We start from the raw sequence: 12168 nt of genomic DNA, 5'->3' as shown, positions 1-12168 counted from the left end.
GAGTCCACTCTATTTACTAGCACAAAGCCAGGCCTTCCTTGTGCTTTGATTATATTTTCTCTGTTTTTATAGTTATACTATTTTGACTTTTACACTAATCACAAAAATATATTATTACTCGTTTTTATGATTTATAGATACGGTAAATTATAATACATGTACGTAGTATGAAGGATCTTGTAAATTTTGTATTATGTCGATGCATATTTTATTTAAAATCCACTTTTTATTATTTTACAATGTTGATAATTAGAGATATTAATTATTAAAAATATAAGTTAGCAAGCATATTAATAGAAATGTGTCATCTAAAAAATTGATGAGCTCATTAGCTTACACAAAAAAAAAAAAAAAAAAAAAAAAAAAAAAAAAAAACAGATGTAGGACCTATTCTTATTGACTGAACTGAGATGAAATGAACTGAATATTTTATAAGAGGAGGATATTATGAAGTGAACTAAAGTGAACTGAAAATAATCAGAAGAGAATAGCGCCATAAAATTTATATAAATAGATAGATTAAACTTTTTTTTTTAAAAAAAAAAAAGAAATAAAGATAGTACTTCTAGTTGGATTTATTTTTACCGGTAATAAACAATAGTATATTCAACGACCTCACAAGTCAACGAGTAATGACGCATGTGATGACTGCTTTCATCTCACAAACCTTGCAATTCATTAAATTTGGATGTTCACGATTTTTCAGCCACCGATCCAGAAAATCCAGTATTTCATTTAGGGTCAATTTAAAAAAAATACAACATCATATCAACAAATACATCATATTAATACTAGTATTAATACTCTCTCTATCCGAAATTAATATTCGAAGATGTCGGGCGAAGAAGTAGTGATGCTTGATTGCTGGTGCAGCTCATATGCAATGAGAGTGAAGATTGCACTTGCAGAGAAGGGAGTTGAATTTGAATGCAAAGAGCAGAACTTAGCTGAAAAGGGATCTTTACTACTTGAGATGAATCCGGTTCATAAATTGGTTCCGGTTTTGATCCATAATGGCAAACCCATTTGTGAATCACTTATAATTATTGAGTATATTGATGAAGTTTGGGCTCACTCATCTCCTTTGCTTCCAACTGATCCTTACCTCCGATCTCAAGCTAGATTTTGGGGCCAATTTGTTGACAATAAGGTAATTTACTCTTTCTTCCTCTGTTTTCTACACATTATTTATGTCGGATTTAAATTATTTATTGACCTTTACTAATTAAAACCTTTTTAATTTACAAACGAAGTATTTTAATTTTTGTTGAAACTTAGCTTATTTTTACATAATTAAAAAAAAAAAAAAAATTCTGGATAAAAATTATGCTTATTGAGTTCAAATTATTATTTTGGAATATTTTTTAAATAAGGTGAAATAAATAGTGTCTTAGTTAAAATAACTTTTGACACACTCATATATAAAGTTAAGTTACTCGAATAATATAAGTTCAAAAATTACAATTTAATGCAATGTCAGTTGAGCCAAACTATTAGAGATAAGATATAGGCATGATTGGTGAAAAGGGCCCTGTTCGGGAGAAAGCTGAAAGCTGAAATTGATTGAGTTAGCTGATTTTATTAACTGATTTGACTAACTTATTGTATTAACTAATTTTATAAAAGTGTTTGGTAAATAGTTAATAGCTTAAAGGTGATTGAGTATGTAAAATGACCAATAAGCTAATTGTGGGGTAGGTAGATAAGATATGATTTTAAATTAAATGAGGTTAAATTATAAGTGTCATTTCACAATAATTAATGAATAAGCTGATTGAAAAACTTCTAAAATGAGGTTTTTCAAAAGGAGCTTATTTAGTAGAATAAGCTCTTTCAATAAGCTTACTACCAAACACTTGTATTAGCTTGTTTGACTAGTGAATCAGCTAAAGTTAGTCAAATAAGCTAATATACTCCCAATAAGCTTACTACCAAACAAGGCCTAAAGCTCATTATGTTAGCTGATTTTTACTAGCTGATTATATTAACTGATTCGACTAACTTATTTTATTAGACGATTGTATAAAAGTGTTTGGTAAATAGTTGAGTAATGAGGGTATAAGTGTCATTTCATCATAATAATTGAATAAGCTATTTGAAAAAGCTTTAGGAGCTTTTTGTAAAAGAGCTTATATATATAGTGGAATAAGCTCTTTCAATAAGCTTTCCACCAAACATTTAAAGTTAGCTTATTTAATAGTCAATAAGCTAATATTGGTCGAATAAGCTAACTTTGCTCAAAGAAGCTGGTTACCAAACACAACCATAATATTTTCCGATAACTTATATCTCTAACCTAAATAACACAGTTTATGAGGCTACATTTTGCTTGGGAATGGCACTCACAAAAAATTATTCTTATTTTCACTAGATTTGATTCTTAAAATAAATAACAAAATTGGTCTATTGCAGATATACGAGGGTGCAAAACAAGTATGGAGGACAAAAGGAGAAGAGGAGGAGAAAGCCAAAAAGGAGTTTATTGAGAACTTGAAGATATTAGAAGGGGTGATTAATAATCAACAATTTTTTGGAGGTGATACACTTGGTTACGTTGATATAGCATTAATTCCAATTGCACCTTGGTTTTATGCTTTCGACAAATTTGGAAATTTTAGCATTGATGCTAGTTGTCCCAAAATTGTTACATGGGCTAAAAGATGTATGGAGAAATCGAGTGTATCCGGTTCCTTACCTGATTTTGATAAATTTTACTCCTTCGCCTTAGACATCAAAAAAGTTCTCGGGCATGACTAAACTACTCTAATGATTTGGTCATGCATCTAGGCTTGGGACTGTTAGGAGCTTAGGATTTGTTTCAGTTTGCAAATTGATCCATTCATGTATGTTGAGATTCGTCACATAGGACCCAAAATAATGTCATATTGTGTTGTTATAAAAATGTAGTACTTAAGTACTTTATTAATTTCTTCTACTTAGTGAACTTTTAATACAATTTTTTTTTTTTATTTTTTTTTTTTTTTTGAAGCCGAACTTTTAATACAATAAAGTGATTGTGTTTTTATTTTTTTGTTTTTTTGTTTTTTTTTTTGGGTGTTTAGAGAGCCACAAGGCGGGTGATGATAATCGATCTCAGGAACATCTGAAATCGGAAGAGGAGTTCTAACCACTTGAGTTATCCCTCACTCTCAATTGTATTAATCATGTAATGTTTTATTTGCTTCGTTTTACTTTTTAAAAAGATTCCAAATAATTTACTTTGTATGATTCTAATACTAATCAAATGAGATTGTAAAGCTACACTGTTGTTGGCATGTGAGTTGTCTCACAACGTTGCTTGAAAAGAGGATTGAAAACCCTAATTTTAGTGTAGACATCTAAACATGTCTCCCCAAAACCAAACCCAATAATGAACAATCTTTCACCACTATTATTGGTCGGGTCGAGTATTTAATCTCGGGAATACTTAAAATTCATATTTAGTCAAACATATTCAGTCAAAACATTTACTCAAACTCAATCTAGCTCACATTTCAACCCAAACCCTTTTTAATTCCCTCCTTTGCCATCAAACGCGCAACAAACAAAGCAGCAGAACTTCAAATTACTGGGAATCGCGCACAACAGCAAGCACCCGCCACGGTAACCGTGACACGGCTAAAATTCGAAACTAATTGAGGATTTGGACCAAATCAACTCTTTCCTTTAATCTTATTTCAATTTTATTTATTATTCTTTGATGTTACTAACAAATTATTCATGATGTAGCAATTTAAAGAAGCGCAGAACGTGTGTAATTCATTCAATGACTTATTATTATTATTTTTATTGCTAGTATCATGATTAGGGTTATTGTGCTTTGATTTAACTAATGTTATTATGGTTAAATTGCTTCTAATATTATTGTTTATTCTATTATATTTATTGATCACCAAAAATCTTTGTTTGTATTCCTTTGAAATCGCAAGAAATAATTTTCACTATAAGAATTGAGTAGAGGTTAATACGGGCGAATGTGATTCCATGACTCTTTCGTACCATTATCCCCAGTCCTCCTTTCGTGGTTCTGAACCATATGGAGTTGGTAATCTCATGGATTATGAATGGGGTGTAACCTTCACAGGTCAATCGTTGTTGCCTATCGTTGTCCCTTTATCGTTGTCCCTTTATCGTGGTTGCCTTATAATAATCCGTGAACGATTTACAAATTCCTTAAAAACTTGTTGGCGGTTCCCTACTTTTCGTTCTTGTCCCCAATTGTAATTGTCAAATCCCGCTTCCTATGAGTGCCAAACATATTCACAACATGCTTACATGGGTGCGCTTCAAACGATGCCTAAAATTAGCATGATAGTCCCATTTGGGCCTTTAATTGGACCAAACTCTTCTCATTCTTATTTGGTTGCACATTGCTTCATATTATTTGAAATTTAACACATAGAAGTAAACTATGGTGGTTAGGATTGCACCTTATGAGGTTGGGGGTTAAACTTTAACACTACTAAAAAAATGTCAAATACCGATGGCAATTACCGATGGCTGGATCGGTATTTCCTACATTTTCCGACGGTTTTAGTGTACATCGGAAATTTTCAAATTTACCGATGGCTTAATCGGTATCGGTATAAATTCTCGATGGTTTATTTCCATTGTTAAAAATCTGAAAAAATATTTATAAAAAAAAAAATGATATTTTCACCGATGGTTTTTGCCATCGGTAAATGTATTAAAATATTATTTTAATTTTACCAATGGCCTATTTCCATCGGTAAAACACTATTTTTTTTTTATTTTTTTTTTTTTTTGTTATTTAAAAAAAAAAAAAAAAAAAAAAAAAAAAAAAAAAGATGATGAGCAGATCTAACTCAAAAGAGGTTCAGGCACAAGTGGAGCAAGCTAGCTTTGGCCGCCGAAGAGCACAAATGGAGTAGAGACAAGAGTCATTGCTTGAGGAACTTAAAATAGGAATGATGCAGTATGGGTCCCTCAACTTTGACTACTCCCCTTTTTCCAGTGGCGGATCCAGGATTCGGGCAATGGGGGTACGAACTCAATATGAAGTAGAAAAATAATTCAATAGAAAAAAAAAATTGTTCAATACCAATAAATATTACAAAATACATATTACAAATAATAAAAAGACAAAGATTACATAAGTGACACATTAAATCTTACAAATGCATACGACGGGTTTTCATAACTTGAAAGCGATTAATTACATCATCATCACTAACTTGCAAAAACAAGTCCCTCTCAATAAATGTAACTAAACAATCATTCATCTCCTCATCAACAAATCCATCAACTTCTTGCTCATTATCATTTATTGGAGGCTCTTGTGATGGTTGTGAGCTTGGAGAAGATGCAGTACAAGATTTATTTGATTTCCCTCCACCTCCCTTCCAAAAGTATTCTAAACTTTTGTTTTTCATCCTCCAATTCTGTCAAATTTATACAAAATTTTGGCATGAATTGCATATAAAATTAAATCAAACTAACTTAATTAAACAATTCAACAATCAGTATAGCAATTAATTCAACATAATCTAAGTAATCTAACTAATTTAACATTTCAACTTATTCAAGCATTCAAAGTGAAACTAAACAACTACCAAAATTGAAAAATTAAAACTAATTCAATAATTCAACAAATTAACAAACCAAAAATTATTAAACAAGTCAACAGAATTACAATGACTTATAAATTATAAAATTAAAAGTTAATTTGTAGGAACTAATTCAAGGAATCAAGCTAAGCATTCAACAATTAAGCTGCTGCCGGAGTGGGTGACTTGTGCGGCGCCGCTGAGCAATCAGATTCGGAGAATCGGAGGAGACGGTGACTCCTTGAGGCGGTTGAGTTTAGATCTAGGTTTCTTGGTTTGTGGTGTGAACTGAGGAACAGAGAAAGTGAGGAGAGAGAGCGTTCTTTCAAAAAAAAAAAAAAGAGAGGAGAGAGAGCGTCCTTTTTGTTTTTTAATTTTACTTGTTTATGGGGACTGACAGAGTCACATGATTTAATATTTTAACCAAAGAAACCGCCTATCTTAGAGAACAGGTCTCTAATTCTCTTTAACTATTAATTTTTTTTTTCCAGAATGGGGGTACAGTTGTAACTCTATGTACCCCCTGGATCCGCCACTGCCTTTTTCTAGGCAACATCGCGATGGTGAACCGGATGCGGGTGGTAGTGCAGGGGCATCATGTGTATAGGACTTCGTATCTAGATTAGCTTGACCTTTTGACTTAGTGTGGTAGTAAGAACTGGGTTGATTTAATTATATCGATACTATTACGTTAGTACGTTACTAATATATATGCATCAACTAAGACATATGTTTTAATGTTTAATTTTATTGTACATGTTTGTAGTTTTATATGCATGATTAGGTTTCATAAAAATGCAGGTTCTAAATAGGATAAAGAACAGGTTTGATAATCTGATACAAGTTCTGAATACTTGTTGAAATCTTCTCAATAATTAGTTTATTAATATTCAATTGTTACATTTTTATACTAATTGATATTGTAAGGTATTATTAGTTAGGAAAATTTGTACATAATAATCCCAACTTTGCTCCATTTTCTTTTAATAATCCCAACTTTGCATTATTCTGGAATAATCCCAACTTTGGGGATTGTTTACTTTCTTCAATCCCAAATACATGTTACTGGTAGAATGGGTTTATTTATTTGTTTTTGATCTTTTAAGTGACACATGTCACAAGTTAATTAGTTTTAAAAAATTGTAAAATAAAACAAAAAAAAAACAAAATAATAATATATATATAAAGAAAACAATCCAGCCAAAATTCCAACCACTCTGCAACTTTCGGCCACTGCCAGCCTAGCCCTCACCCTCACCGAACCGCCGAACGTCCCCCACCACTAGCGTCGCCCATCTGACAGCTACCTTCTGAACCACCTTCCCCCCTCCCTGAAACCCACATGCAACCACCATTAAAAACCCTCCACCACTTCGAAAACCTCCAACCACCACTCCCCTTACCCCGAAACCCTAGCAGCTAGGGTTTTTGACGGTGAGGAAAGGGCTGGTGGGGGTTTTCGGGAGTGGGAGAGGGGTTTCAAGGGAGTTTCGAATTTTCGGTTGTGGAGGCAGAGAACCATATCGGGGTTGGGGGTTTTCGAAAAAGGAGGAGATTGGGGGTGGGGGTGGGTTGCAAAACCGGTGCAGGGAAATTGGAAGGAGACCGGCACAGCTTTGGGGCAGGGAAAGGGAGGATTATGAGCTGCTTGCCGGTGGCAGGTGGTTAGGGCGGTCTGATTGGAGGGATAAGGGGTTTTCTGGTTTTTAAATTTTTTTTTTATTTTTAAATTTTTTTTGACAAATTACAGCTTGACACGTGGCACATTACCTATTATTGCAGGTCATTGACTTTTGTTGACCGGTTTGGGACTAAAGAAAGTAAACTGTCCCCAAAATTAGGATTATTAAAAGAAAATGGAGCAAAGTTGGGATTATTACTTACAAATTTTCCTATTAGTTAAAGTTTTGTACTAATATACGTGCACAAAAGAATAATTAAACTTAAACACGTGGAGTATGATAAAACTTTTGTATACACCCGATTTACACTAATATTATTGTACATCGAGCAGTATAAGGGTAACTTTATTTTACCTAATTTTAGGATAACTTTTTGTCTTTTTTGGATAACTTTAAACATAATACAATTTTTATATAAATAGACAACAAGAAAAGTTTTATAATGGTAATTTAATTACATTCAATCACTAATAATTGATTTTTAGTCATTTAAAATGTGATTTTTTACTAATAATTTTTATTTGTATTGGATTGCTTTTATGCATATTAGGGTAACTTTTATTCATTTCAGGGGTAACTTTTAATCACTTTAGTCTATCTTTATAATGGATGTACAATAATTATTGTATACCCGATTTTTTTAAAAGTTTGTGATGATTTAATTGTTGAATCTCTATTTCTCCTTTTTTTTCACTAACACTTGGTTCTACAAATACAAATTTTAAGATAAGACGGCCTTATTGTCTTCCCAAGATCAACTTGTAATCCCTTATAGGTGGGTGAGGACTGAGGACGTGAGGTTGTAGAATAAGTGAGTCAGTGAGATATAGTTATAAACTTGCAGCAACTTGCAAAAGTGATTTTTATAATAAAGTGGAGTTATAGTGTTATTATACAAATATATATCTCTTGCAAATTAATTAAAGAAGTTTTTTTTTTCTTTTTTTTTTTTTTTTTGAAACGATCAAAATGATTTTAAAGGAAAATTTGGTTTAATAATCTCAACTTTGATCAATTTTCTATAAATAATCTTAACTTTTGATTATTCTAGAATAATCCCAACTTCTTCTTTTTTTAAAGGTAAGAAGAAGACCCTAATGAGCCGGCACATCTCACATATTCCCCCTACTCCCAAGCATTTTGCAGATGGTGGGGCTCGAACTCGTGACCTCAAAGTCACAAGGTGAGTTCCCCACCAACTCCACCAAGCTTTGCTTGGTTAGAATAATCCCAACTTTTTTTTTTTTTTGAAAGAAAGAATAATCCCAACTTATGTGAGTATTTTCTTATAATAATCCGAACTTATATTTTTGTTATACAAACATAATAGTTCCAAAAGGGATCATCAAAAGCAATGAAATAACATTTCGGATTATTATAGGAAGATAACTACATAAGTTAGAATTATTGAAGAATAATTAGAAGTTGAGATCATTTAAAAAAAAATCGATCAAAGTTGGAATTATTAAAACCAAGTTTTCCTTTTTTAAATCTAATAACCAAGATACTTGTTTGACAAGAAACAAAGGACTTCTTTAAGAAATGCAAAGTAATAAAAAATAAAAGCCAAAGTTTATTACTGTTTTATATATTTACTGAAATTACATGCGAAGTTGCAACATGCATTAAGTGACGTATGTGATTACCTCACTCATCTTCTAGAACCAACCCCTCTCTACATATAAAAATCTATAACAAAAAATAGTTTCCTACACAAAACTCTTAAGATTAAAAAAAAAAAACAAAAATGGCGGGTGAAGAAGTAGTGTTACTTGATTTATGGAGCAGCTCTTATGCAATGAGAGTGAAAGTTGCATTAGCAGAGAAGGGAGTTAAGTATGTTTGTCAACCACAAAATTTGGTAAATAAAAGTTGTTTGCTTCTTGAGATGAATCCGGTTCATAAGAAAATTCCGGTTTTGATCCATAATGGTAAACCCATTTGCGAATCACTTGTGATTCTTGAGTATATTGACGAGGTTTGGCCTGAATCGTCTCCTTTGCTTCCGAAGGATCCTTACCAGAGATCCCAAGCTAGATTTTGGGCTGATTTCATTGACAAGAAGGTAATATTCTCTCATTGATTAATTACTACATATAAGCTGTACACAGTTTGGTCTAGACCGTAACCAAACCAAACCAAACCGCGGTTTAATGGTTTGATTTGGTTTACGATTTTGAAAAATATGGTTTGGTTTCGATTTTTGGGGAAATATGGTTTGCGGTTTGGTTTGGTTTTTTGAAAATTATAAACCAAATCAAACCGTAAACCAGTAAATCGCATTTTAATATTTATATAAATTTTAATTAAATTGAATATTATAAAAAAAATTTAAAAAACATGAAAAATTATTAGAAGACTATACGGTCAGTATACTACTATATTCTGTACTTATTCTCAAATATCAATACTTAAAATTCAATAGGTCATATAACTCATATTGCTCTTATTGTGTTAGCACTTAGCACTTGATTAGTTGGTTGTTATTTTTATTAAAACTTTGTAGTAAAATTTAATCCCTTTAGGCTAGTTATTTAAACTTTATTATAAATTTCTTAATATTTAACAATTTTTTAGGAAATAATATCGTCTCATCATAAACCGCAAACCAAACCGCACCAAACCGCATTATTACGGTGTGGTTTGGTTTGGTTATAATACTAATATGGTTTGGTTTGGTTTGGAAAATTGACCAAACCGTATTTTGCGGTTTGGTTTGGTTTAGACTCAAACCGCACCAAACCAGACCATGTTCACCCCTAACTACATACGTCAGGTTGCATTTGACATTTTTTGTGTGAACTTATATTATTTGAATATATCGAAAATTATAACTGAACATATATACACATAGTTGTGATTGTGTCTTATTTTTTTTGTGTGAGCTTGCTATTGAAACTTAATTTGTTTCCCTAAAAAATATCAATATGGCTAATATATTTATTATCCAATAACAATGAATTTACATGCCATAGCTTTATTAAATTGTATGAACCATTAGATCATATACTCTGTATGACCGTAATACAATATCAATTTGCAGATTTATGCCGGAGCAAAAGTCCTGTGGAAGGCAAAAGGTGAAGAGCAGGAACAAATAATAAAGGAATACATTGAAAATCTGAAGATATTAGAAGGGGTGCTTAAAAATGAAAAGTTTTTTGGAGGTGATACATTTGGGTACATTGATGTTGCATTCATTCCCATCACAAGCTGGTTTTACACTTTGGAAACATTTGGAAATTTTAGCATTGAGGCTAATTGTCCCAAAATTGTTGCATGGGCTAAAAGATGTAAAGAAAGGCATAGTGTTTCTAGTTCATTGCCAGATTCTGATCAAGTTTACAACTTCGCCTTAGACATCAAAAAAGCTCTTGGGGCTTGATTAAACCTTAATAAATGTTTTAACATTGTATGCATAAGTTTAAAACATTATGTTCGATAAAGTTTACTTGTTTCTTCCTTTTATTTGTATCGTTGTTAAAAGGATATATTCCTTGTATTTCGTTTTGTAGTTTGATAATTTAATGATGTTCGTATGTTATAATAATTTAATAATATGATCTAATTTGAATTTTATTCATTGATATAGTAATTCCTTAAATTTCTTAATGTTATTTGGTATATAAATCATGACGTTCATCTTGCACATATTGGGTTAGAATGCTTTCTTACGTTTAAGATTAACACATTAATTAGAAAAAATTAGTTTTAATAATCCAAACTTTGGATTAAATTATTCTCAATCTACTATCATTTTGGATTTATCTCAACTTTAATTTAAGATGTGTCTTCTTTTAAGAATCCTAATTGATCAGCCGAAAGTCAACAACCTAGTATTGTTGGTTATTATACGTCTCAAACTAGTACTCCTAGGGGTAACTCTTCCCTCATTAATCGACCACAAGAATCATCCATAGCAAGCAACGAGAAATTGATGATGTTGCTTCCACCCTGTCGGTTTCCAATGATGGTGGTGGAATGGTGGCGATTCCGTCTTCCCATTTGATAGTTATGTACTTATTATAGATTTGCCTAATGATAAAGCTCAATTTTTATTCTGATTTTAACTTCTATAGGTATACTTTTGAAATCAATTTTTAATACTATATTCATTTCATATTTTTTGCAACTTTGGGATATTATTTGTGAGATATAAAAATTTCCGATAACCATTTTTCGATGGAAAGTCATCGGAAATCAGTTTTTCGATGGTTTTTGAGCAATTTTTTGATGGATTTAAGCCATCAGAAATAAGATCTTTTCTTGTAGTGAATGGAGGTAGTATTTTTTATGAACTACTTACTGTTGATTTCTTCATTGAATTGTATGTACAATACACTAGTTATTTTGAATTATTTGGGAGTTTTTTGGTTCCCTCTAGGGTTTTTCCCTTTGGAGGGTTTTCTTAGCTAGCCTCCATTATTGCTAGGTCTTTTCAATTTTTCTAAAGGTTTTCCTTATCTCTTCATCTCCTTTTTTCTCCATCTCTACCATCTCTTTTCCTCTTAGTCTTAGTTGTGATCATTGTAGGGGCTTCTACTGGTGTTCATATCGATGGTCTGCCCCAAAAACCTTTTAATTGCTTTCAATAAATAAATCTTATCCTTGAGATGATGATTTTTCTTTTGAGTTTATTTTATTTTTATGTTCTTATGGTGAGAATTGAAGATTTAGAGGGTTTCATAATCTCTACCAAGAATCTGAAAGACTACATGAGTATTCACTCAACCGACTACACATCAGTGGATTTCAAGCCAAATCAGTGCGAACTCAAAAATTGTATTGCTTCATCTGAAGTTTTTTATTAAGGCGATTGTTTATCAATCTACGACGTATTTAGTTTTTTTTTTATTTTTTTTTTATTTTTTATTTTTTTACATGGTATTTAGCTAGTTTTGTAAGGTGTGTACACTTGT

At 31.7% G+C, this 12168-nt stretch overlaps 2 protein-coding genes across 2 annotated transcripts; both read left to right on the top strand.

The window, feature by feature from the left end:
• The first annotated feature begins 724 nt into the window (after nucleotides 1-724).
• On the top strand, nucleotides 725-3035 carry LOC145602272 (putative glutathione S-transferase parA). The gene is made up of 2 exons (XM_081658453.1): nucleotides 725-1150; nucleotides 2413-3035. Exons 1-2 carry the CDS (start codon nucleotides 833-835, stop codon nucleotides 2755-2757), a joined length of 663 nt encoding a protein of 220 aa, XP_081514579.1. The 5' UTR covers nucleotides 725-832; the 3' UTR covers nucleotides 2758-3035.
• A 5934-nt stretch (nucleotides 3036-8969) lies between these two features.
• On the top strand, nucleotides 8970-10649 carry LOC145601491 (putative glutathione S-transferase parA). The gene is made up of 2 exons (XM_081657512.1): nucleotides 8970-9314; nucleotides 10293-10649. Exons 1-2 carry the CDS (start codon nucleotides 8997-8999, stop codon nucleotides 10632-10634), a joined length of 660 nt encoding a protein of 219 aa, XP_081513638.1. The 5' UTR covers nucleotides 8970-8996; the 3' UTR covers nucleotides 10635-10649.
• Nucleotides 10650-12168: the final 1519 nt, after the last annotated feature.

Source organism: Chenopodium album, chromosome 21 (genome assembly GCF_948465745.1).
Source record: "Chenopodium album chromosome 21, dcCheAlbu1.1, whole genome shotgun sequence".
In the NCBI taxonomy this organism is placed as follows: Eukaryota; Viridiplantae; Streptophyta; class Magnoliopsida; order Caryophyllales; family Amaranthaceae; genus Chenopodium; species Chenopodium album.
The sequence above is the reverse complement of the archived record's forward strand: the minus strand, read 5'-3'. Positions and strand labels throughout refer to the sequence as shown.

Excerpts from the sequence above, each read along its gene's own strand:
- LOC145602272 (XM_081658453.1), top strand. The coding sequence starts at position 833 with ATGTCGGGCGAAGAAGTAGTGATGCTTGATTGCTGGTGCAGCTCATAT. Across the intron at positions 1,151-2,412 it reads GCCAATTTGTTGACAATAAG|ATATACGAGGGTGCAAAACA; the intron begins GTAATTTACTCT and ends GGTCTATTGCAG.
- LOC145601491 (XM_081657512.1), top strand. The coding sequence starts at position 8,997 with ATGGCGGGTGAAGAAGTAGTGTTACTTGATTTATGGAGCAGCTCTTAT. Across the intron at positions 9,315-10,292 it reads CTGATTTCATTGACAAGAAG|ATTTATGCCGGAGCAAAAGT; the intron begins GTAATATTCTCT and ends ATCAATTTGCAG.